General features: G+C 38.9%; 1 protein-coding gene across 1 annotated transcript in view; it reads right to left on the bottom strand.

Moving 5' to 3' along the window:
• Positions 1 to 1,190: 1,190 nt before the first annotated feature.
• Positions 1,191 to 27,569, bottom strand: part of SPPL2A (signal peptide peptidase like 2A) — a 33,451-nt gene continuing 7,072 nt past the window's right edge. The window contains exons 4-20 of the mRNA XM_009886171.1: positions 27,361 to 27,559; positions 23,867 to 23,986; positions 22,442 to 22,624; positions 21,540 to 21,629; positions 18,094 to 18,227; positions 15,793 to 15,944; positions 13,673 to 13,769; positions 12,251 to 12,352; positions 11,468 to 11,549; positions 11,093 to 11,167; positions 10,324 to 10,380; positions 10,113 to 10,166; positions 9,579 to 9,678; positions 8,649 to 8,726; positions 8,151 to 8,311; positions 6,153 to 6,186; positions 1,191 to 1,517 (exon numbers count right to left, since the gene is read on the bottom strand). Of these exons, the coding sequence (XP_009884473.1) occupies positions 1,486 to 1,517; positions 6,153 to 6,186; positions 8,151 to 8,311; positions 8,649 to 8,726; positions 9,579 to 9,678; positions 10,113 to 10,166; positions 10,324 to 10,380; positions 11,093 to 11,167; positions 11,468 to 11,549; positions 12,251 to 12,352; positions 13,673 to 13,769; positions 15,793 to 15,944; positions 18,094 to 18,227; positions 21,540 to 21,629; positions 22,442 to 22,624; positions 23,867 to 23,986; positions 27,361 to 27,559 (1,750 nt within the window). The 3' untranslated portion in view covers positions 1,191 to 1,485. The remainder of the gene's footprint in view (positions 1,518 to 6,152; positions 6,187 to 8,150; positions 8,312 to 8,648; positions 8,727 to 9,578; positions 9,679 to 10,112; positions 10,167 to 10,323; positions 10,381 to 11,092; positions 11,168 to 11,467; positions 11,550 to 12,250; positions 12,353 to 13,672; positions 13,770 to 15,792; positions 15,945 to 18,093; positions 18,228 to 21,539; positions 21,630 to 22,441; positions 22,625 to 23,866; positions 23,987 to 27,360; positions 27,560 to 27,569) is intronic.

The raw sequence follows: 27,569 nt of genomic DNA on the forward strand, positions 1-27,569 counted from the left end.
GGAATGCCTGTATTGCCATTGCCCAGCATGCGTTTATTCGGTTGTTTTCTTGAACTTGTACTGACTATAGGAATGACATTAATTTAAAGAATATGAAAAGTGTTTTAACAACTACCTGACATTGGCACTAAGTGAACTCAGTGGTTTCCTGTTGTTGCCTTTTCCAATTTTCTTTGGTGTAAAGTGTCAGCATTACAACTATACAAATTTTCTATGCCTAATCCCCCCTCAATTTGCAGTTTTCCAAAAACAGAAAAAGTGTCAAACAAACTCAAACTCTTCTAAATACAAACTAATGATTTAAACTATTCCTCCTTTTCCAAGTCTGTAAAAGCTAAAACAAATTAAGATTAAACAAGTTAAACACATGCACTGGCCTTAACTAACACAGGCACTATTAGCACTATTCAAACCTGTAGTTTTGTCTATCAATTGCAAAGAATTTTCAAAAATAGTTTCACCCCCCCCCAAAAAAAAAGTATAATGTAGATGCAAAAGCTAAAACATTCTCTCCTGTCTTCCCCTATCCCTTTGAACTGATCCACAGCCTAATGAAGACTGCAGAGATAGACCCAGTCTCAATGGGGAGAAGCAGCAGGCTAGAGTTAACATTTCACACACCCCACCCCCTAAAATAGCACTTCTTGAGCAAAAACCCCTCTTGCCTTTCGCACCATCTTGTTTGTCAACTGTTCCAGGAGCTGCACCAAAGTTTCCAGGACCACTGTGTAAGTACCTCCCTACTTTTGGTTTTTTTTGGAAATGTTTGGCAATGTATATAATACAAAGACTTGCATCAAGTTTAACAATTTTCACAATTAAGGCATAAGCCAGTGATATTACCGGGAGGGTGGGGGAGGAGGCCAAGGGGAGAAGCTCACAACCCCAAGCTAAATTTGCCCTGTTATCTATTTTATGGCTTGCAATGTACATAGACTAAGATACACACTGTTTATTCAGTCTTGTAGTAATGGAACTATAGTTTTATTCTTTAATTGCTATAGTTGTATGACTATCAATCTTTGCATTCAAAATCTGGAAAGAAATCCTATGAAGGGTACTGTACTTATTTTTTTTTTTGGTAAGTGAAGCTTGACTAGTCTTAAAATTAAGAAAACATTTAATGCATCAAACTGATATGGGCAAGCAACTTTTATAAAAATATACTGTATAGAAACACATTTGGAAAATTGCATAGAAAATATCCTTTTATTTAAATTGACATAAGGCACGGTTTTACTAGCTATGATTTGGCTGTAAAAATGCAAGTCTATTTTGATTACTTTCATATTATTAACAATATTTTCCATAAAAATATAGGTGCAGGAGTAAAAAAATCCTTTTACGCAGAGTAGGAAACACTCTATTGTAAAATGTCACCAAATTTACTATAATTCATTTGTAGAAAATTTGAATACTATTTTAAATCAGGATCCTACATGTTATTGTCCTGCGGGCTGTTCACTGGCTGATGCTGTGCTTTCTTCATTTCCTGTATAATCCAGGTGTTCCATCATCTAAATGTAAAATGAAAAAAATAAAGAAAAAGAAGAGAGAGAGATGGCTCTTTATAAAGAAATACTGCTTTTTCCCCATTGGTCCAAAGTATTTGTTAGCTAAGAGAAATATAATTAAACATGTGTTAGAGTGCATTTTAGCAGCATACAGATAGGAAGTCCTCTATAGATCAGAAAAGTATTCAAGCCAAATAATCAAAGCTCTTAGCTACCACTTTCCACTACAAAAGCATTCTCCAACCAAGGATCCAAGTCCTCTACAAGAAGTTAAACTTACGAGTCAAAAGTCTCTCAAATTACTACATACAGAGACCAAAAAACCTAATTAGGTTAAGCAAATTTTTCAAAGGCATGGTTTGCAGAACTAGAGTAGACTCTAGGATCCTACTTAACATTTACAGGTAACAAGCAACAGCTTGAATAGAAAAGACTAACTTTCTCTTTTCATGACTGTAAAGGCTAGCTATATTACAGTTAGTAAAAGCTACCTGTTTTGGCAACATTTCTTTGTAAATTTTATTTTAAAAAGGATAAAGGAAATGGAATTGTAAAGTCCTACAACAGAAGAGAACCTAAACCAGATTATTATATAAACTGATTATACTTTCAAATTAACGTAACCAGTTAGGTCACCTGAATAACACAAGACAACATTGTACTTCTGACTAAAAAGCAGCCTGTTTCCTTATCCACTGCGGTATTGCTAGAGGGCAATGAAGGCTCTTGTTTCCTCTCTGGGACAAGGCATTGAATATATTACAGAAGTAATACACACATTTGTTAGCATGACAAACTGAGACCCATCGGGCTTCAAGATTAAGCGCAATTAACAAGAGACCAAGGATTTAACAGTTTTGATAGCTGACAACCAGAGACAGAAGATAACAGCAATAGTAAAACTAATTCTGAAAAACAGAACATGTCAAGGCACTCATATGCCCAGCGCAGCAGGATTATGAGGACAAGGGCATAATGCTTTCAGCATCAAAAGGTAGAAAAACCTACACACGTTCTCCCATAGTGGCACATCCTGCCTAGTAGTAAAAAGGCTCCCTGTCTTTCTGTAAAACAGCTGCTCACTGCATGGGTTCTAAGCTGGGCAGATTTCCACACTATGAGGACACCATTGCTTTCTTGTCTTACTAGCACCCTCTGGGAGAACCTTGGCAAGACAAAGCCAGGCTCCGACACTGTTGTGTCATGCACTTTAGTGTGGTATAATTCTATATATAGGGTAAAGAGAATAGTTCCATTAACTTCTCTCTTCTTCTCTAGCCATGACCCACGTCTGTGCCATATCTTCTTTTATGCCAACAGAACTGTTTCATTGCAAGGTATACAAACGTACCTTATTAAAAGCAGGTTTGTTTAAACAATTTGTTTCCCAATCCCAACGCACCAACATGCCGTGCAGTAAGTTGAGATGACAGATCAAAGGCAGAAACAAGTCACTGGGACTTGGGTAAGGCTTAGGAAAGCAAAGCAGCCAGAATATCAATCTGACTAAAACTAGAAAAGGTCTTTCACATCCCTCCCTTCATGTGTTAGAATTAAGGCAAGAAGAATTAAGGCAGGCACTACACCAAAGAACTGCGTTGCAGCAATAGCATACGCTCATTCCAGCAGTGAATACCAAGTTTCCGTGATAATGATAACCTTGCATTCACTTTGGTATATCTAGAACTTTCCCCCTGCACTGTGACCGAAACCCCACATCAAAAGTCACCCAAAGCCAAACACTTCCTACAATTACAGAAGTCAAACCATCATTTTGAATGAGGATTGAAGTATTTGTTTCCAGGAAAAAACAACAACAAAAAACCCCCACACAGTACCACATTACATGAAGTAATGCCATGTATCTTCCTTCATCCTAGGGAGGATCATCTGACAGCTGGTATAGAGAAGGTAGTTCTGGTAAGCATTTTTGTAAAATGTTTCCATATTAAATTGACAAGATGCTTTCAGAAGGAACATTTAACGTTATTTGCAACGATTCACTGTATCCCAAAGTCAAAGATTCTTTTCTTAATCCTCCAACAAGGTAAGTAGTAAAAAATGTACTTATGCTGGAGATACCACCTGTACGTAAGTTTTAAAATCTCTGCTTAATATATCAGATTTTTAAGCTAATTTTAAAACCAAAATGGCTAGTAGAGCATAAAGGATGTTTGGGGGTTTTTTGATATGCTTTAATTTTACAAGGTCAGGTGAAAAAAAAAAAAAAGCAACCCCACCCCATTTCTAATCTCTCCACCATATAGAAGAAGGTAGCTCACAACTTGAAGTCAAGGACAGCAGATGCCTTCCTAAAAGCACAACATTGCATTAAGCAGCTTTTTCCACAAGTGTATCTCAGTTGTAGGTTCTCTCAGGGCAACCCCATCCTCAAAGCCTCAACAGAGCTGCAGGAATCTTTACAACAACCAGCAGTAAGATGAAGGTACCATGCAAAAATCCTGGACAAAGTTGTTGTTTCAAGCCTCAAAAGAGCCAAAGTGATCAGACCATATACGATGGAGAGCTGATGAACATTTTTAAAGTGGAAGAGATTCAGAAGCTTTTCCCCCACATCTGAATTCCCAACAGATTAAGGGGGGGGTTCAATATAGGTTAAACATAAATGTATTTTAGTTACAAAGCTATCTCCTAACATGGTGAAGTATTAAAAACTGGAAAAAACCCAGCCAAACCCCAGAAAACCACACACACACAGAGCCAAACTAGAAATGGCAATACAAACTCCTGCCTGTAAAAGGGTACACAGTACCTGTGCACACACTTGCCTGCAAGATTCACTCTGATGATGCCGCATTCACATAATTCTTAAAAACTTACAGCTATAATTAATTTGCCAGTATCTAAAAATGTGAGTTAAAATGACAGTACTAAACAGCAGGTGCATGCTGTGTAACATGCCAACAACAAATCTCTTGACTTATGATTTCAAAGACAGATACAAAAGCTTGCTAAACACTTCAAATTGACAAACTCTAAAAAATTGCAAGACTATTGTATCTAGAAAACTGCAAAATTGCATTAGTCCACTAGTTTTTTGATTGCGTTACCAAATGATTTCATAGATGGTACTGATACAAAAAACAAATAGTATTTTAAATTAAATCAGTAACTGGGAAATAAGTAGCAAATTAGTTTATCATGCAGGCATACATGAGAGTATAAACAATCCAGACAACCTAGAAAAACCTTTATTACACACTTCACAGCACCAATACTGCACGTTTGGTGGCAGGAAAGTAGGTATGTTACTCTCCTAAGAAATCCCTGTGCTTCAGTGAATAGTTAAAGTGTTTTTCTGTGCAGCAACTCATTACAGCTTAAGACTACTCCATAAAAAAGCCACACACAGCATAACTAGAATTTAAGACTGCATCATTATGCAGAAACAGAAATGCTCTCAGCTAAGAATTATGGGACCTCAGAGCTATCTTAGGGAGTCAAGTACTTCCCATACGTATAAAGCAGAAACTGAAAAGCTGAGTTTAACAATCCTATCCAAGAACTCAAGTGCACACAGCAGGACAGAAGAATTTTAAGTTATAAAAATACAGGCTTGCCATCTGATTTCAATTTGCACTCAACCCTTCCCACTTCCTAACCTCTTCTTGGGTTTGTATCTAATTTCTTTATTATTAAGGCTTTTTAATGAGACTTAAATTGTTAAAGTACTCTTTATTAAAAGAAAGCAGCTAATGAGAAAAGTACTTTTTAGTCCAGATTTAAGACACAGTCATGCAGACTTCACCATCTCAAATTGTCTTTAGTGCACAGGGCAGACAAGTTATGCTTTATAAGTAGATGCATAACTCTACAGACTGCCAACTATAATTCAAGATTATGTTTAAATGCTTAAATTCTGCAAGGAGTTGAAATTTGAAAACTTTCATTGCTCCCTCTCCATGCTGCGCTTGAGACATCGGACAGTTAAATAAATACCATTAGTGTTAGCAGTGACAAGCTATAGCCTAGTGAGGTTGAACCTTCTCACTGCAGTTCAGTGGCTGTGCAGCAGCACGACCACAAAAGCTGATCCGAATCCTTGCGCCCTATCCCACTGCAAGCACTGTAGGCAGTACAGGATAAAGCATACTGTTGAATAATAAGATGATAGACTTAGTAGACTGTAGACATGATTACTGAAGGCAAATTATAATGCTGAATATTATAACAGAGGACAACAAAATTATTGTTTAGCACTAGGCAGGTTTTCACATCGATGCAGCGGCACCGAAAAATTAGGTGAAGGACTTCCATACAGGTTACAGTAGAGAAACCAACACACATTCTAAATATTTGAAGACAATCCTAGTGATTTGGGAAATTATAGACTAGAGAGGCATCCAAAGCCTGCCTTCAGGCTTAGGAATCATGGCTCCATTGGTACTTTATATTAAGTTTTCCTTCATTCCTTCAAAGAAAGAAAAAAAACCTCAGCATAAAAGTAGATTTAATAGCTTGTCTTCACTTCTACCCTCTTCTATTGAACTACTCAGAAAAATTAAAAAGACAACAGATGCAAAAAAGAATGAAAAGAAGAAGCAGAGAGGAAAAAAAAAGAAAAGGAAACCATAAGGTGATTAATAAAGTTGCATTAAAAGAAGGCCATAATCACACCTTGTAGCAAAGGCGTCCTGGAGGAGTCCGATACCTAAATAAAATTCATTCCATTATTAAAATCACATGCAACAAAAATCAGAAAAACCCGTAACTCAAAAAAGCTAACTAACAGACTATAAACAGACAGCAGCATTCATGAAGTTTAGTCCCCTGATACACTGTACGTGCTCTTGTACCCCTATTCTCAGGACACTTTGCTCTAAGAAGTCTCCAAGGTTTCTCTGTTCCCTTGAGGACAAAGCAAACCTCTACTGAAGTCTGGTCTCCCTTGTCAATGGGGCAGCCCTGCTCCAGTCCAAATTATCATGGTTGTAGCAAAAAAGAGTCTTCTCTCACCTTTCTTTATCTTTCCTCCTCAGAATGAGCACTGAAAGCTGGAGATTTCAACCCTGGGCTTGTGTGGGGTTTTGTTTGTTTGGTTTTTGTGTGTTTGCTTGTAAGTTCAGTAAGGACAGTTCAAATTACAGCTTTATGGGGGGGGGACGGGACGGGGACAACACATGAGAAAGAGCAACATTGCAGCATTCTGAGGGTGCAGCTTGAATAACACCCTCTGGAAAAAAAATAATATAGAAATGCTCTTCAGAAAGTTATAGGAGTTAGTAAAGTTACCAGAGGTGTTCAATCACAGACAAGTCTAACTCAGGGGTGGTAGAGTGGGGGTGGAAATGAACATTTTAAATTGTGCCAGAAATGAAGTCATCTGACCTTAAAACAAGCTGAGGTTCAGAGCGGTTTTAATCCTTCAAGAAACCAGTTGAAAGGACATGAAATAACTACTATGGCAACATAATTCTTCCAAGTATGAGTTTTGCTATGAGAAGTGCAAGAAATTTTTGTCGCTAAAGACAGTTGCCAGATTTACTTGGGCCAATCTTACTCAGACCTATGAAAGGAGAAGAGTTGTTTCTGTAGACAAAAGACAGGGTATCTAGTTAAAGCGGAAGATCTCCCAAGTAATTTTGTACCTAGCCAATCTCGAGCTGAAGCAGGTGTAGAATATTAGGTAGATCAACAAAAGGTAGCCTTTAGCTGATAATACTATAGGAGCTGCGTGCCTGCAGTTTTACATTTACAAGAATTACCACCACCTGACTTCCACTGATTCACTTAAACCTTTCAATCCAGAAGCTGAAAAAGCAGGAGCTGCTCCTTTCCACCATCAACTTCACCCACCTCCCCCTGCAACAGGTTGTCATTCTCTGAGCTGAGTTCAACACTGCCTAGATACAGGTGATAGTTTCTCAATTCAAACAATAACGGACTTTAGGTCTCAGACAAAATTTAGAGTAACCTTGAGACTGGTCTGTCTTATGATAAATGCCAGCTCACAAGGGCTACTGGCACACTCAGTTACTACAGCAAGGCAAATCGGGGGGAACGTACGCATGTCAACAGGCAGAGGCAGCCAGCCACTGGGGTTTTAAGGACTGCAATTCCTGGGTAGCGTTAGAGACAACCAAAGGGGAAACCCAAGCCAGTGTGCACACAGTGCGCACTGCGATAGAAAACAGTTGTGTAACCACCCAGCTATTTTGTTGCTGAATACTCCATATAATCCTGATTATGCAGGACACCAGCGATGCATGGAAAGTTTCTAAAGTTCTAGTTGGTCACAAACTTTTTTGAACTGTCTCTTAATACAGGACTACTGCAGATTGGAATCTGCATGCTTAGTTCAGTGACTCATGTTAAACCACATCAAGTTGATAGCTGAGGAATGTTAAAACATGAAAAAATATTTCAAAGAAAGTAAAACAGAACAAATTACTCTGTCCCATGAGTACCAGCTATTTCATCTCCCTTAATCTTTGTTCTGCCATGTCAACTACTAGACTAAGATTTTCTAAGAGTAAAGACTGTTTTTCCTTATTAGTTCCGGAAGATAACATGAAGACTAGCAAAAATTGGATTGCAAGTGATATATTACAAAGTACTTAGAGAAGCATATACTCAAAGCCATTAACAACAAAATACTTAAGGCATCCAGCCTACCTGGTAACTGCTTCCTTTCCAAAACTTCTTCATCTCTTTGCGCCTCCAAGCCACAAGCGAGCTAGTAATGAGTGTACATGGTACAAGATAGAGAAGGGCAGGTTGTCCCATCTTCATTAATGCCAAAACAATGAAAGTCAGCACCATACCAATGGCATAAGCTATAAAAAGATATTTATACACATACAATCAAGAACAGGTGAATTTTTAAATTAAGTCACTCATTTAGTAAGCCAGAATTATTAATTTTTTTAAAGTAATAAATTCCTTGTTAATATAATTGAAGAAGAGGGATAACAGGTTGCTCTGTATTTGCAAGCTTTCTCCAACTGACTATTATAGAGAATACTCACCTTAAATACAGGTAGGCACGTTAAAAAGAGATTATAAATAGATTCTTGACAACATTGAACCTTTACTTAAAGAAAACTATCTAATTCTGCCATTTAAAAAAAGCTAGCATGAAGACTGACAGTGCTGAAACATCACATGATTTACCTATGGTACAGGAAATGTAGTATACAGAAGATGAACCTGTTTGAACATCAAATCTTCGACAATAGGCAACCAGAAGCCCTTGAAGGAGGACAAAGAAAAAAAGTTAATGAAATATTTAACCGTGAATTTTTTTTCTCCCCAATCCTCCAAATCAAAGCAGCATAAAAAGAATTTATAGTAAGACTTCCCATTACTGTATGTTATCTTCTTCCCATTTATTTCTGGAAAGCCAAGAACCAGTTTAAGAAATCTTACAGTAAGTCTTGAAAATCAAAAAGATAATGGAAATAAGAGCCAAGTGAGCTTGGTATTAAAACATTTTGGTTTTATAAGCAAGCTAATTACATCATGCTATTTTCAATTTTCTAATACAGAAGAGTAACAACCTAGTTTTAATACTTTTCTTCAATAGGATTTTAATGCTCGCTCTTAACAATCAGCAGTTTTGCCTGCATGCTGTTCACAAGATGGTGCTTTGTGCCTGACTTGAGTAATTTGCTCAAGACTCCAACTATGGCAAAATTCAGCTCTTCTGAGAAAGATGGAAAAACTTGATAATACATTTTCCGTTACCTCACCTCTAATTAGGTAGTCTAGGATACGATAATACTATGAAGTCACAGAATATTTGCTTTCTGTGAGATTTCAATGAGATTTAATTAATACTGACAACTGGATTTATCTGTGGGACTTGTATTTACACAATACAGTGCACTGGAAAAGCAAAAACCCTTCACTATTTAAGTGTTCTGTAACATACTAAGCTTTCTTATATTGTGGCTTTTGTTGTATTCTGCACTGACAGATCAAGGCCAACTGCTGCATTTCATTTAGTAATAACTTCGTAGAATAAACTTCAATATAAGTCAGTTGAGAATCAAACCCCAAATATTTAATCATAAGTTACAACTGCCAAAAACTTTTGCTCACCTGGGACAATAATGTCTCCAAAACCCAACAATGAAAATGGTATGTCACACAGTGTCGATGCAGAGTATTCAAGTCTAGGCACTCTAATAACCACAGGTAACTGGAAAACAGTATTTCAGAAGCCCACATAAATCTAATCTAAAGCATCCTGGTGTTTTGGATTTGTTTGTTTGCTTGCTTAAATTCATAGACAGTTTTAAAATAATTAATCTATCGTTAATGCAGAACTTCAAGGTAGGTAGAACCTAAAGTAAAAACCAGAAACCAACACAGTGGATAAAGCTTAAGGCAAGAGGTAAACTGGAATTTCAGATTTACAAATAATATGCACACACACACACAAAAAAAAAGTTAAAACCACATTTAACCATATAATGGGAATAACTAGTCTGGATTATTAACCTAACTATATAGAGCATTGATCAATGATTTCCAGGCCCTGGAGAGAAATTTGGACAGTCAGGTTTTCCCCAAAAGAATAGTCTTTTCAGAGGGAATCATTTAAAAATCCAGTATCTGAAATACAATCCTTACTTTCTCATGGGGAGCTGAGCGTTCAGTAGGGACTTCCACCAAGTTTCCATCATTCTAGGATCAAACCCAAGTCAACAGGTATTTAATACTTAAAAGAAAATAGAAGCAGCTGGCTATATTTTGTGAGAAAGTTATGCCGAAAAGCACACTATGAATTAGCTACGCAGTGTCAGTATTTTTATGCTGCACATACTGAAACAACTGTTCATACCTTTTCACTGTTTCCAAAAGGACCAGCTGCAACTTCAACCATTATACTTGCCCCATTCTGAAATTAAGGTTATTTTTCAAAAGTTAGTGGCTTAATATACCAAAACATTCATACTACATTTACAAAACCTGTTTGTACCTCATCTTACAATTCAGGATTGGAAAAATCCTGAATATCAAAAGGAAGGCACTAGTATCGTACAGTATCATACAGTACTGTTTTGCATTAAAAACATGTAGTTCAACCTAAAATAACTGTTTTTAAAAGAAAACGGATAACAAATCCACTACATGTAGCTGGAAGTTTCGATAAAAAACATGTCAGCTTTTTCTGCTGTGAGCTTTCTGCTTCAAAATAAAAGAAGGTGCGCTTGCACACAGTTCATACTACAGTGCAAATAAGCATGGCAGAAAGTCCTAGAGCATGTCCTAATATATGGGTGTTAAAAGCAAAAGAAGGAAAAAAACTGGAGAACAGTAGTTTCTCAGCATCACACTGTCACACAATTGGGGACAGCTTACTTTTGGCCAAGTGATTGCTGAAAACTTAGTCATTTAACAAAGTTTATGGCACATCTACAAGTATTATGCTCTATAGCCCATACAAGATGAAAATTTAGGCCGCTGCTGTCTTAAATGGGGAAAAAGAAGAGTAAGTCAGCATTTCTGCATTGAGAATACTGAAAACACTGATGCATTTGACAAAAATACTGCCCCAACAACCAGACAACAGTTTCGGTTTTATTTTAAAGATAAATTCACAGACATACCTTTGTGATAAATGGTGTTATGAAGACAAAAAACACATCGTATAGAAGAAGAAGGCCTAGAAGTATCACACAGGACTGGCAAAAAAAGAAGAAACTATTAGCGTAGTCTTTCAAGGACTGCATAGCTAGATTCTGGTACCATTACTGTACCACCACGTTTAAAAAAAATAAAAGGAAGAAGAAACACCGCACACCCTCCCATGTTTTAATTCTGGCATAAAATTTAGAACAGGATTCATTTATTTTAATAATTATTAAAAATTGTAAAGATTTTTTTAATATGTATTTCTTGAGTGTTGAAAACCTACTTCCTGACGCTAAACTTACAGATTCACGACATTAGAATATTTTCTTAAGGTAAGCAACTTACAGTACCTTAAAGTTGGGCATTTTCAGTGTTTTAATAAAGTTTAGGCAGAAAGCAACTCCCAAAATATCTTGCAAAATCCAAGCCCACCTACAAATAAGAACACATTTTTACACATTGTTCCAAGTACTGCTGGAATGTAAGTGCAATAATAATTTTGGATTTTGCTGAAATAGCAAGATTGCAAAATGGATTGGAAAGCAAGAAATTAATTTTTAGGAAGTATTGCTTCCGAAACCACAAAAATACTAGTTCAAGATGTCCAATTTACACTAGCCTCTGGTCATCAGTAGGTAACTGTTCTTCATCAGTGTACCACAGAGAAAGTGAGTTGAACAGAGCCCGTAACAGGGCCTCAGTGTTCACTTATACAACTGCTCACTTGACTGGAAGCCCTACTTAACATCGGGCTCAAGGTGCTACTTTGGATCGTACTGTAATATTTGTGTACTTGTGGTGCTGTGTTTCCACTGGACCACAGGAAGCACAGGTCCTATGGTCCTTATGCTATTTTTGCACTTTTTTCCTTCGGTGGCAATCATTAGCAACCAAGCTAGTTCTTCCTCATCTTCTTAATTTTTTGTAACTTCAAATTACCACACAGTTCATTTGTATAGCTTTGTTCTCCATTATTCCCATGCTTTTTGAGCTTCATAAATACTTTCATGACTTTTTCTGAAATCGGCACTGGAGTTTAGAAGGACGCTATGCTCCAGGATTAGTTATATGATGGGAAGTTCCTTAATGACAATTATTCCTATTGCTCTTTTAAGTCAGAATGCGTCACTCACCTATCTTCATTTCGAAACACTGCCCAGACGACAGCTGCTGCTATGCAGAATGCAGCAAGAAAAATAAGCCTCACTTCAATGCTTTTGTTGCAACATGCAATCCTGAAAGAAAATAATTAAATTAAAAAAGAAAGACTGTAACAGCCAAAACACATGCCTGTGCTATCGCGGGTCCTTCAGCTGAGAAGGTGTTCTCTTCCTGAGAGCTTCTCCTTTGCCCGTTTGTTCCACCCGTACTCAGGTGGCATTATTCTGGCAACTGCAGTACCAGTCCTTCTCTGGGCTGCATTAAAAACATGCCCACAGATAGTAAGCCAAGTTGGGCTTTGATGGCCAGTCCTCATTTTAGCAAACACATCCAGGGAAGGTGGCGAGGACATGGATTTATTGAATCCATTTCTTTCATGTAACAATTATGCCCACAGGGCTATGTCAGTGAGGAACAGTCATGTCATGATTCCAGAAAGGGGTGGTGGTGGGGAAGATGAATTTTAGGACACATAATACAAGATTAAAAATGGAATAATTACGTATTGCAAAACTGTGAGCCAATATCTGTTTCCACTGCCTACTCAATTTTCTGGGACAGTTCTTAAACTGGTATTAACTAACAGAAGTAATGCCTGTCCTGCAGCTTACACAAAACCTGCTGTCTTTGCTACCTGATCTCCACCTTTGATGTGCTGCTGGATTGCCTCAACTAATATCCTGCACGAAGTAACACGCAAACATAGTCTTACGCTTCCAAGCTTATAAGCATTATCTTTTTGGGGAAAGGCACCATTTTTTTGCATTAAATGTAGGGGGTTTTAAAGTGAAAATGCAGGGGATGAAAACAAGGACATTCCCATACTCACTAATACCTGCAGGATATTTAACTCAGAGTAGTAAGAAGAGGCGACATGTACACTGGTGTCAGGACTGTAACCACTAACTTCTAACACAGAGGCCACGAGCGATGTGTTGCCTTCACAATAAAAACTTAAAACTTGGTCTATCACAGGTGCAGTACAGATTAACATGAGGAAATAAAAACAACCCTCTATTGCTCAAAACAGGACCAAACGTGCAGGAACCCCCTGTACAGAGTTCCTTGACGAACAAAGTGAGCACACCCTACAGGCAAGGGGAATTTTGTAAAACCAAGCTCAGGCAGCCAAGCAGAGCCGTTCAAGTTTGATTATAGCAGTGCTTTCAAATAAAGGTAATGCAGTAAATCTCCCACAACACTATTTTAACTGTTGATTATGCTACGGATACCTTTAATATCTATTAAAGGAGCTTGTAATTTCCTTTTTTAACAATCCCGCACACTAAACCATACGGAAACAAAAGTGTTCTTGTATTTTCACACTACTTTGTGTAGCAACCAGAAAATACCCAAAAGAAAGCTTACATTTATAATTGAAAGGTGTACAATACCTGCACTGCCCAAATGGGATTTCTCCTATTAATGCCGCAAGACAGTTGTATAGACTCATTGCAGATGCCAAGCAGAAGACTGATATTATAACATACACTAAAAAGAATGGAAGATGGGAATCAGTGACAAAATACAATAGGAAAAAATAGCGAACGGGAATCAAACACAACGATGTACATTTGATATAAACCCTATCAGTTACAGCACTGCTCAATACAGTCATTGGAGACAAGAGTAAGCTGATTACAGAAAGTGCTGAATTCTGAGTGTCTCTGCCACAAGAGTTGTTATCAAGCAAAGACTTGAATTTTGAATTTTTTTAATTGAAAACTTTCTACCAGCTTTCTCAATTTCTGATAATACTCCCCAGTCCAGATTTTCCCTTCAATCACTTTGCTTATGCATAAAAGTTTCAGCATCTTCAAGATCTGACTGATGATTTTGATAGCATTTTAAGATACTAAACACCCATCCCTTCCAAAAATTTCTATGTGGTTAGGAACCACCTTGTTAGGGAAAAACACGATATTCCACGTTCTAACTGAGTCTGTTGTGTAAGCACCCTGAAATGTGGACAAACAGTAAAACCAGTTGTTTGCTAGTTGGGGTTAGGTTTGGAGGTTTTTTTGGTAGCAAAGGTTTGGCTAGAAAGCAATTCTGATACCTGTAAGGAGATTACTGAAAAAAACAGACAAGAAAGGTGGATTTTATAGTTGTAACCAGGATTGTGCACCATTGTGATCTGTTAAGGCCCCAACAGGCAAAACAAGAAGTTTTGCACAACATGTTCCTCTGAATTTGGTAAGAAATAATCTGTTTAGGGAATCTCAAGTTTTGAGGCAACAATGCAGAATTAATAATGCCTGAATACTTACAAAAAGAGATAGAGAACTCCATCACAGAGCTCAGTTTTGCAACTGGCTTTGTGCGGGAAACACTCCCTCCCTAGTACTGCAGTTACAGAATTGATCATAACTCCAAGTAGATATTAGGATTTACATTCACACACTATAGTAGTGACGTAGCAAAGTGGGGGTGTTTTAGTTGGTTGTTTTTAATTAAATACAGACTTTTCCCTAGGACAGCATATCATACCATGGTAACAGCTTCTTTACCTGCAAGAAATTTTATCTATATCTGCTCCAAAGCGCACAGAACTAAGGCTTCTTAGCAAAAAGCTCTTATGTATCTTCTTTGAACCATTCACATTTCTTCCTCCCCCTAACCAATTTGTTACTCCTCTCCCTTTCTCCTTTAAGAAGAGGCCTCTTTCTTCACTTCTTCCTACATCTCACCTGAAACATCTCAGAGTAAACAGTAAAACTTTTAATCTAAACATTTTGATCACATTAAAAGGTTCATCAGTCTTTTAGTGGGACAAGTTTAGCAAAGGTAGCATTGCCCATAGTCAAGATAACAAAAGCTAAACAAAATCAAGAGTCGGGATGGTGAATTTTCTTTTGCAGAAGCAGGAGGTTAACTGGTAACAAATTCTAGGAAAGAGCGAATTTACAAAGCTTTCAGAATGAAAGTTACATTGTTCATACTAAAAAGTGTAATTTATAACAGTGTACATTTTCTGGTTGCATGATTTGAGGGCAGGAAAAAAATAAAAATCAACCAACAGATCAGAAACTATATTTTACTGGAATTGCGCAATTCAAGAACTTAGCTTATTGCTAGTATGCTTGAGTTTATTCCATTATGGTAATGCCATTTCACCTGGTACTTTAATTAGGGCACTGCAACCACAAACTCAACGTCAACGTAGCAACACCTAACAAAACCTTTCACTCTAAACACTACTAAGTTATCATTGCCATCCTCCCAAAAATGTCGACACACATCATACACTTTTTTTACTAGTCGCTAGTCACCTGCCCTCCACATTACTTCAGTCAGAATAAGCACTGTCAAAGCAACCTTTGTAAAAGAGTGGAAGAAAGCTTCTCTCTTTTTTAAGTAGCAACTATATCTTTACAACCCTCCACTCATACATGGAGAGAACAATTTAAAAAGTTACATTAATTTTAGTTTAGAAATCAGGCCTTTCAGACATAGACACCTAATAAGATCATGCAGGAAAATAAGTCAAATGAGATTATCCATTGTTTCTTACCTAACCATTTGTAGAAGAAATAAAGTAAGACCAGCATGACACAACAGATGACAACAAACAAGATTACTGTTACAGGGGTGAAAGTAACATTTTCTTCTTTCTTCCGTCTTGTTTCTCTCTCCCCAGGACTCACCATTGCTTTCAAATTCTCGCTGTTTTAAGAAAGCAACAAGCACATTTACCTCAGATGACAGATTATGAAAATGTTTTACTATGACCAGAATTATTGGTTATAAAGCATTTAGAGTAACAGCATTTCAGGCTAACCCTTCATGCAATTATTAGACTTAAAAACACAGAAAGACAGCATGCTTGAGTTTCTCTCCACTTTTTAATGGTGATATGAACTTCTAACCTAGCATAGATCACAAGGAAAAGGTTCTGAACTGCCCTGCTTTCCAATTGTGTAGTGATTACCAACTTTAGGGAGTACCCCCAACCAAAACCCTGATCCATGTGAGGAAAAACAGTCCAATACCAAAATTCTTAAACTCACTTTCAGGATGCACATGCTCATCATTATTAGCGCATCACCTCTGACTACAAAATTTCTTGGGCTAAACATAGTCAATCTGATCAATATGACTATGATAAGTCAAAACCATGGGTATTACACACTGTTTTAAAACCTCAACTACAGACATTAAGCGTCTGCAAAACCCATTCATGTTAGCAGAATGAAACTAAGTACTAGGTCTTTTACCTTTACACCCCATAATTACAGAGTAAGTGAAAGAGAGGGGGTGTAACTGGGGATTTTCACTGGCAGTAATATTTCTGTGCATACATACTCCACATTTATACCTCACCATGCAAAATAAGAAGTCTTAAATTGTTGTGTTTGTTCTCTGAGCAGATAGCCCTACTGCTCTTTAGTACAGACACTAGTGCAACTTGCCCATCAGATAGCATGTTCCTGACAAATCCCAGGACCTACCTACAAAATGCTGAATTCAGCACTGAAACAGCTACCTTCAAAAGAGAAAAACCCACAGAAGTAAGGCAATTCGTTAGATGAATCACCTTCTCAGAGGACATGCTTTGAATAAGCAGCTTTAAAAAAAAAAAAAACTCATCCTAGATTTTATGAGAGTACACTATAACAAGTTTAATATAATTACATCGAGCTATTTTTCAATATGGGAGACAGCATCACATTTTGTTATTTTAGCATGCAGTGCAGCCACACCCTACAGCACTGTAGGGTAAAAAAGCAGCATAATCAGATCCAACCTTTAAAAAAAGAAACACGCACACACCCCCTCCTGCTACTTCTTTAATCTCTTTAAAATCACTAGATTTGCATAACTAGTGGGAAAGAGGAACCTGTTGTTATCACATACAATCCACTCCCTGTTGTTCTGGGGAGCACAGCCCTAGGACAGCACCGAGAAGGGGAAGCCCTATATAGCAACGCACACCCGCCCGTTCAGCGTACGCAGACACCCAAGAAATACTGCAGAATAACACCATGCTATGAAAGGCCGGCTACACCCAGTTTAACCCCAAACTAAAAACAGTTCTGTGCATTGAATGTGCCTCACTTCACAAAACAAAGCCGCACACCCCTCAAGCACAGTGCAGAAACCCTACTGCCCCTCTTCTCCCTGCATTTGCCACATTCTCCGCTTCCACTCCCTCCCTTCCCGGCACAGGGACTGCTGCTGCCTCCTTGCCCCTGCCTAGGCCTGGAGCTGCCATTGCCCCTGGCTCTCTTGCTCCACCAGATAACGCACAAAGCTGAAGCAGATAAGCCTGGTTGGACTTTAACTGTCTGGAGCCACCCAGACACAACCCAACCAGTTCCCCAGGGCTCCTACTGACAGGAATGCAGTGCAGAGATGTCCCAGAGGGTGCTGCGCAGCCAGCTGGGAATCAAGCAGTTGTACAGATCCCTGCCAATGTGGACACTGCATAGAGCTACGTATGTACCTCTTGGATCACTGGATTTTAAAGGTGTCATTGAAATACCTACTTTCTATCAGGAATATTGGAGTATTATGATGTTACTTATAGGGTATTTGGTAATTTGTCAAAATGTTAACTCCTTTCTCCTCCCAAGAGCTGCATTATCCCCCAGGGACTTTTACAATCTACTACTCAATGTTCCTCAAAGACCCGCGTGATTTTTCAAAGGTTGCAGTGCTCAAGCATTTCATGGCAAAGCAGCTAATTGCACCCAGATCTTCTAATCTTTTAACTACCAACCTAAACGAACATAATTTCTCAACTGATCAGAGTGACAGTTTTCACAAAATTTGTAGTCCATGTAATTTAAGCAGTTCTGTTTAACAAACTTACAGTTCTGCTACTCCACTCCAGTAGCCTCCTAGTGCCACTGTAAACACAGCGATTAGGAAGATGACAACCATGCTGTAATCAAACTCTGGCAAAGGTGGTGAATACAGAGTCACATTAACTTCATTTCCAAGCGTCTGAAAAATAACATACAAGTTGGCTCATCAGGACAACAATTAAATTATATTGCTTTTTTTCCAACAAGATGCACATAACGATTTCTCTGCTCTTAACCAACACAAGGCTTGAGAGCAAGTTTTCAACTTACTGCACAAGACATCCCATATATTTGCCCGGTCACTGTAAAGACGCAGTGCTTTCCATGCTCCCTTTCAGGAAGGTCAGCTTTGAAAACAACCCTATTACTACTGCTGTGGAAACATATGGATACCACAAGGCAAAATGGTACTTCTTGGCATTCTTTCAACACTTCTGGGAAGTTGTGCCTCTAGCCCAAATGTTTTTCATCCCCCAAATATACCAAGTACTATCAAAGACGTCTGCTCTGCAGGAAAGCACATTTGAGTCAATCGGCTTGAAATACAAACTCACAGGTCCTCTGAGGTATCAGCAGAGGTCTACCTCTAGCTCTTGAAACCACAAAACTCACAGTTCAGACACAGGCACGATGCTTCAGACAGGACACAGTGAAAACTCAAGGTGGCAGAAAGTTATGTACTAATAGCTTTACATGAACATGATTTGAGATGGATTCAAAAGAAAAGAAAGCAATTTCACGCTACTTAAAAGTTTAAGACCAACTAAAACAAAAAAAGCAACAATCAGGTGAAGGACACTGAAGAAGATGGGAGGGAGCGCAGAGACGTAACTGATACTGAATTGCACAAAAATCTTGAAAGCAAGCCCAAGATGCTTCCATTTGACTGAAAGATGAGGTTTAAGAAACAAAGAAAGGATAATAATTTGACAGGAAATGGAAGGTAGTAGGGAAGAAAGGTTTGCTGTTGTAGTCAAAGTAAGTCACGGCATCTAAAACAATCCTGCACTGAAAACAGACTTCAGAGATGCAGCAGAAAAAGAGATTTGTTAACAGCCTGCATGTGGGATAAAAGTAGGAGAGAAGAACATGCCAGGCACGTTTGGCTACAGGAAGATGAAACGGGCAGTAGAGAGACTGAATGGGAAACTGAGTCATGTAGTGGAATACACTGGCCATATGTGAAGAAAGCTGATTCGTCTCAGCATCTGAATTATCTAATTACAGATCTTAACCTCACTGCAGGCTAAAGAAGTCAGAATCATTCCTTTGCCTGAAGTTACAGAAGTTCAGAAAACAAGAAAGAATTAAATTCTAGTGAAACATTGCAGTTGTATGAAGTGGAATATAACATTAGATAAAGGCAAAAAACCCATATGCAAATTACAGCATCCTGTATGTGAAAAAACAAACACCTCAAGCAAATGAAAACACAAAACAGACAAAAAAAAGCGCCAAAAAACCCCCAAGAAACCTAAAGGCTTATACATTTTTAGTATTCGATTCCAACATGTCTTAGTCCAGTTTTTCCTGTGAGTTTCATAAATCTTATAAAGTATAATTCACATTGGAATCTAGAATGATTGTTTCCTTTTGTTCCTGCTGTTGTGGTCTTCTAGACATTTACAAAGTCTCAAATTCCACCACAGGGAGCATTAGAATCAAATGCATCGCATCAGGTAATGACTCTACAAGAGAGCTCTCCACTTAGTAGGAGGTTTGTAACACTCTGCTATCGCTATCAAGACTCATAATATACTTGAATGGTGAAAGCTAGCAGATGAAGTCTTCTAAGAGTGCTTATACAAACTAGCTACCCTCAGACTGCTGCTGTCTCTCTCTTCTAAATAAAAGGAGAATATTGGAAGCTTTGAAAAGAGATAAAAGAGAAATACAAGTGTAGTAGGAAGAGTAGAATGGCTGCCAGCTTCTAAGCAGCACGTATCATTCAAAACGACAGCTGCCAGTGACACGACAGAAAGCTTTGGCCTACATCAGAACTAGGAAAGGATCACTTGTAGTCTAGGCTGTGTTCCTCACTACTTTTATGAAGGCAGTCTCATTCTAAGACACAACTGAATTCTTTGATTCAACAACAGTATGAGACATCATCTGGCACACTAATCCACTAGCAAAGTTCCACTGGTGAATTACTATAGCTGCACAGAAGTGATTCCACAGGCCACCACCCCAAGCAGCACCAGGCAATAAAGTGGTGCAGAGAAGACACAGAACAAATGAGGGATCTAACCTTGGCCTAGTGCCCTTTCATGTTAGCAGGGCATATCTTAAAACCACTCAACTAAGGAAACAACACTTATCTTAAAGGAACAAATCTGAAGACAGAGGACAACCCAAACCAAAACACAGTATTCATCAAGACTATGGCAGACTGGGGACAGTCATCACAAACCTTCGGTCATGTCAGTGCTCGGCAAGAACCAATCTTTAATGGGAACAGACAGTAAACAACCAAAGTCCTTTACATCTAGGCACGGTTTCAGTTTGCATACTCACCTAAGACAACCTCCCACGGCAGCTCTGAAGGTTAAGAGCAGAAATGGTGAAGTGAGCTTGCAAATTCACTCCAAGAAGCTAAGACTACACAGTGCTAGCCTCTGCTATTCACAGAAAAAACATGTGCAGTGCAACTCCTGCCTAGCAAAGCCATTTAACACTAAATAAAAACAAGACAACAACAAAATAACAACAGAAAAAGCCACACCAAAGATACAATACTGTTTTCTTTAAAACCCTCTGCAATATTCTGTATCCTAATATTACATGTCAAGGAAAACAAACTCCAAATACCCTCAAAACAGACTCCCCTGATTATAAAGTGTAGGAGATACCACAACTGCTACCTTTTAATGAGACACACTTGGCATCTCGCCACAAACTCATCAGCACAAACTCAAACTATACTGCCTAACTGCTCTGTAACAGATGCCGTCACCCTAAATAGAGCTTATCCTCTGGCAAAGACAAACACAACCTCAAAACTTCCTTAAGATCCAACCTGATAAGGTACTGCTTGCCTGAAAGGTATCGTGCCAGCAGATACCAGCTCAGCTGTTCTAGCTTCTGTGCTAGAGGAACAGCCTTCTTGGGCTATAGCTTTTGACATATGTCAGGCATCTGCAATTGTATACAAGTCTACTGGAAGGCTGCTTATCTCTTTTAGCAGGAAGACTTCTAAGATTACCCTCCCTCCAGTTAGGTATGATGTTTCCCATTCTCAGTGTTCCAATTAATCAGTCTCTCAAATTAACCCAAATGGGAAGACTAGAACTTCATGACTTAATATCCATCCTCTTCTGTGAGACTGAAAACAGTATCTATGCACATTCAAATCAGGTAGACATCCATATCTGACCTGAAATTATTTTATGTATTTGTTCAAAAACCTAAGTTTATACAAACTATAACACGTTGAAGTTATAATACTTACCAGCTGCATATCTACTATATCATTGTATCTTATAAGAGCAACTGGAATAGTCACATCTTCAAAACCAGTCTTGTTATCCGAAAGGGGAGACTAAAAGAGAAAGTGTCAGTGATAAGTATGTTGAGCCTATTTGCAAAACAGGTTAGATCCCTAAAAGCAGATTATCCTTTAAATTTCGGGGGGGGGAGCTCATTCATCACCTTTTGCAAAAGGTCAATGAAGACAGATGTACTTAAATCAAAACAGGTGATACTACCAACACATCTGGATTCATAAAGTTCTTGTGTTTTTATAGTATTACAAGAGATAATCAAAACTGGTTTTATTCTCTATGCTTTTAAAACAAGATTAGCTTTTCACGATAATCACAGAAAGTCATAAATTGCAAATACCTGTACGTACATGTTGCAGCTGTAATAGAGAACAAAAAACCAACAGAAGTATCTGTACAGATATCTCAAAATGCCTTTTTTAATTTCTAATTTTGGACTATGTTTTCCTAGCTTATTTTTGTCATGCATGTCTAAAACAATATCACTTAAGATTACAGGGAGTTCAGAGTACACTATAATTAGGGAATGATAAAGACAAGCGTTTGCATTCAGAAACATCATTAAAGATACAAGGGACAGATTAAAAATACAATTCAGCTGTAGACACTTTTAGGTGATATAAGACATCATTGCACATAGCTAATAAAGAATGACCCTCTCAGTCTCAGGAACAGCAGTCGTGCCAGCACAGCGCTCTGTGGGGAAGGTTAAAGGCTCACGCTGGAATCCCACACATTGCAGGGTCCTCTGCTTTTGGGGTTTCTCTCAGCTAACCCTGCACAACACTGCATTGGACCAAATAGATAAGACACTATTTCACTACAGAAGAAAACTACATTTGTAACTTACCAGCCTAGGTTTACTGGCAATCAACAGCATTTTAGCACCTGAACTTTGTGCAATTCTTGCTTTCTCCAAAAAAGTGCAGTTTCCTCTCATCACTACAACTGCTTTGTCCTTCATTAAGCCAGAAGGAACTTCAGAAGAATTGCAGAGTACTGTAGAAGTCAGGTTTTCCAGAGTGCTGAAAGTCTGCAGAGAGAAAAGGAACATGATGGAAGTAGGAATTTTGATACTGCAAACTAATCTAGAAGACATTACTATGCTCCCTAATTTGAAGTTTGCCAGAAATAGGCACAGCAGAAAGGAATCGTTAATTCAGGAATATAGCATCAGAGCAGCAGTGTCTGCAGCCTGCAATACTGAGGGACATTTACAGCAGCGTATAGCTGAAATATCTGGCTGTTTCTAAATGCAATTTCACAGCAGTTGTTGCTGTAATTTAAACGTAAGAAACAGGTTATATAGGAAAAGCATTGCTTGTAGTTCTGAGGAACACGCTGTGTGATATTTCCAGGCTTCACAAGCCAAGAGAGCACTGACAGACATAACATAACCAGAGTTCTGAAGTGTAATGCTTGTTCAAAAACAGTTGGCGAGCCTGATAACATATTACTTATTACAAAAGAATTTACAAAAAAGATTTTTATCCTTATTTCAAAGTTCAAACCCATATTGACAATTATTTTTAAATTATTGTCAGTTTTCTTTAGTTAATCAAGACACCCCTGTGGCCAAAGCAGCACAGCAAAGATGTTTGGGGCAGACAAATGATTTTTACTCTGTTTCACATTAAGTTAACCTGCTAATGAATGACAGGAGGGAAGGGAGAGAAAACTGCCTTGATCACTTCCAAACACAAAGTATTTCCTGTTTATAAGAAGAGTGCCTAAAGAAAAAAAAAAAAAAAAATTGTTTCTGCCTTACACCCCAGTTTGGCTCAAAGACACGCACTCAGAAAACATGGCATGATGATACATTCCACATAATCTCCTATTCCACCACAAGTTTTCAAGACAATTAAACAGAACATCAGACTGATGAATCAACACAAGACTGCTGTTTCACAAGTTTACAACACTTTTGCAAACAAATAAACATAAGTTTTACTCCCAAATCTAAAACTTGGACATACTGATAACACCTGAAGAAAAAAAATGTACAGTATCAGTTGAATATATAAACATACTTAAAACCAGTTCTAAGCATAGAGAGCGTATCACCTTTGTAAATTTTAGAAACTTTCTTTCTGAAGTACAGAAATGTTCATTGTAGAGATTTTTGGGGGGGCGGGACGATGACACTACACAACCCAAAAAGCTAAGTATTCCATGCAGGGCCTATATAACTCAAAATTTTGAAGACCAGTTACAGCTGATCCAAATTCATATCGCTTTCTAGTTTTCTTAAGGATTATGACTGTGAGTTACTTACAGCATTGTCCAGGCTCTTTGGAAGGGATATCCAATTAGAATTGTAAATTATGCAGTAATCCTTTGTTACTGGAGGCACACCACTTCCAGAAGCGTGCAGGATCCCCTCATCTGCAGTTACCTGCAATAAACCAGGGAGTTCTGAATTAAACAAAGTTCAGAGTATCAGTATACAGATATTCTTCTAAAAAGCTGTTACAAGAGAAAAAGCTGTTTGGAGAAAATGAATTTATTCAATTAATTATTTTACATAATGATTGATTCCATGAGAGATGCGTAGCTTGAAAGCAGGATGGAAAAAACAGTAAAAATCAAGTTACTGTATAAAACTATTTATCCTCACTACAAGTACAATGTACTTGTTACAGGTGCAGTACATGTCACCAAGTAGAATACTATCAAGAAACCCATGCAAATTATTTCAGATACTCTCCAAAAAGTGTAAAATTTTACATAGAAAGCAATTAAAACAGTACATGGGAAAGTGGATTAAAGTCTTTCTCTCCTTGCAGACTCTAGAATTTCCCCTACTAATAAAAGTATTACATCGCAATTCCTAGAATATTTTTATCAAATAACTGCAAATGCAAAGAGATCAACTAGTGTACGTTAAGAATTTGTGTAGTTAAGGAAATATTGGTGTCTTGTAAGATTACTCTCAGACTGCCTCATATAATATGATTTCTGTTGTTCACTAATACATAGGAATTTTAAAACTTCTGATAATTTTAGGGATATCTACTTCTCCCCAAGCATTAATACACTAAGAAAGGTCAGGTATCTAAGTGGATAAATGAACAGACTAAGGATTAGATGCAGCTACAGCTGCAAAGTAGTGAAAACAAGTAAGTGTCATTTGTATCTCAAATAAGCGTCACTTTAAGAAAATTGGGAGATGATCTCTCAAGAAAAACAGTTGAAATGAAACTGACCTCAATATCAGTTAAGTATCAATAGATTAAAAAAAAATGCAAATGCTGTTGTAAATTCCACTTCTGTCTGAAAGAACACTGAGATATTAAGCTAGAAGCAGGCATGGGTATGGGGGGAAAGCCCAAATGTTTGTCTGAGGTACAGTGCTAATCTTTAATAGTGCTTTAGAGGCATTTCTCCTCCGGCTAGCGTACCAGTATTCTGCGGCAAGTGAGAACTTGAGAGAAAAGAAAAACATGTGACAATATTGTTTCAGAGGTTTATGTCTCCCTGGGTTGAATAGCAAAAAACCTTCAGAGGAATCCATTATACTGGCCATAGCGCATGAACATCTGCTGGGAGAACTGTGTCAAAGGGCCCAAGCACATTAACCGCTCAACATATAACAGTTCTTCAGCTGTCAGCTAAAATAAGTTGTTCCATGTTTTACAATCAGCACAAAAATTAAGTACACTCACCTAAAAGCATAAGCTAATGGCAAACTAAAAGCAATAAAGACTTCCAACAGGTGCAAACCCCAGATGTTTCCATGCATTAAAAGCTTTTTCTGCTTCACGAAGTAGAATAATACATGTTTTCTGGGTTCCCGGAAATCAAGTGTTAATGCTACACAACCGTAAGTCTACCTAGAAGGAGCCATTACTTGCTTATTTGATACGCATGTTTTGTTTGGCAAGCTTCCCTTCTCTGGGGATGAATCAGGAAACACAATTCTTGCTCATGAGGTACGGAGAGGGAGGACCGCAGCATGACGTCTGCCCTCACGTATTAATTGCTGAGCTCTAAAGACAGCATTTGGAAGTTAAAAATGAAGATAAATCCTGCACCTCACTTGGAACATCCCCACTGAAATCCTGTTGCATCCAGCTGAACTTTTATTATTTTCTAATTGCTTCAATATCCTTCTTTCACAACAGACAAGGGCTACTAGTTTGAGTGCATGGCTTTGCAGTCAGCTGTGCTGCTGAATAGTATAAAACAAATTTTACTCTCAGCATATGTGCAAAGTAAAAATGAGCACATTTTCAATCTTGTTACTTAAGTAGAAGACTAAGAGTGTGTCCACAAAACTGCTCCTGAACAGATTAACCTCCTTCCACAGGCAGACTTGCTCCAGCATAACAAAGTTCCCACGCGGCACAGAGGCATGACAGCTGCCCTCACCTAAAGAGGCATCAGCATCTCCTTTCCCTTCAGGTTCAAACAATTCCCAATGGCCCCTCACCTCCAAACAAATGTCTTTCTATCTTTCACAGCTGGTTCCCTCATCATATTTCCTTCCTTTACTACCTTTAAACTTTTCTTGTATAGTTTTCCTGTATATCATCTTTGATGGAGAAGAAGACATCTCATACTGTCTCTTAATCCTTATTTTTCCTAACACATCCCCATCACTGCAGGGATAAAAGCTTGGGCTGACTGTTGAGCTTTGGTGTGTACTATAGAATACTGGAAGTTACATGAACCAGTGGACACAGAGACCAAACCAAACCTATATTTACAACATCCATCACAGCATCTAGATAAGATGTACAAGAAACTCAAAGGTACACAGCAGGAAGAAGGTATTTTGTACGTAGTGAGTAACAACGTAAACCTCACAGAAATGTAAAAAGGTAGGAAAAAACTAGGCATGAACAGAACAAGCACCCTTTCATAGTTCTACCATCAGCCCCGTTAACACACGAACTCTCCCTCCTTCCCTCCCCCCAGGTGTTGCGACCCAGGGGAAGGTGCTCAGAGAGCAGCAGTGGTCCTTCCCTAAACACCTACTGCCTTCCCCAGCGCCAACTCCCCATGCTCTTAGTCTCGGAACACCATTCTTGAGGCTGAATGACCGGGTCTAATGCTCACCACTGCTACAACTGCATTTGTAGACCAAAGGAGGAGGCAGGACACGGGGCCTGGACTCTTACAGGAGAGCAGGAGAAGCCCCTTCCCTTGTCAGCAGCAGCAAACCACTGGGGTAAGGTGCAAAGCCACTCTTCGGAAAACCCCAACGCAACCCATGAAAGCTGCCTGGGGCTCACACACAGCGAGGGAGCACTGCGTAGACACAACCCACTTCACCCCAAGGCGTTCTCAAGGCACTAACAAACTGCGCTGTGCACCTACTGTTGAGCATATCCAGTGGTGACTCCCTACATGGGAAAGGGCTCTGCATTCTGCCTTACCAAAACAAGGTAAAAGTTATGTTAAAAACACGCAAACAAAGAAACAAACACCCAACAAAACAACTTAGTACAGCAGCATTTAATGCCGATATGCCCTCCACACTGCTTAAGCAGATCACAGAGGTTCCTGCCTCCCCCCTTTCCCTGCTCCATGAGGCAGAAGGCGATCTACCAGATTCCCACAGTGATACGCACCTGCCCGCAGAGAGAAGCTACAAAGATGCCCCACACAGGAACCAAAATGGCACTGAAGGTGAACAAGCCGAAAGCCGGGAGACACACACACCCCCCCACCAGCTTCCCCCCTTCCCCGGCACCCTGTTTTAAATACCTCTAGAGACAACACCAGCCTTTATCCGCCCGGCACCGGGCAGATTTGTTAACCTACCCCGCCAAGGCCTGACCGGAGCCCGGGCCTGGCCTGCGCTCCCGGGGAGCAGGGGGCCTTGCCCGACCCCGGGACACGTTTCAGAGCCGCGCCGCCGCCGAGGCGTTGGGAGACGGGGGCACACAGCGGTCCGCCCGGAGGAGCCGGGACATACGGGGAAGGGGTGGGGGGATTTGCACCTCCACCTGAACGTGGGTGGCTAAGTAATG

The sequence above is a fragment of the Charadrius vociferus genome, unplaced genomic scaffold (assembly GCF_000708025.1).
Source record: "Charadrius vociferus isolate BGI_N301 unplaced genomic scaffold, ASM70802v2 scaffold365, whole genome shotgun sequence".
Taxonomy (NCBI): domain Eukaryota; kingdom Metazoa; phylum Chordata; class Aves; order Charadriiformes; family Charadriidae; genus Charadrius; species Charadrius vociferus.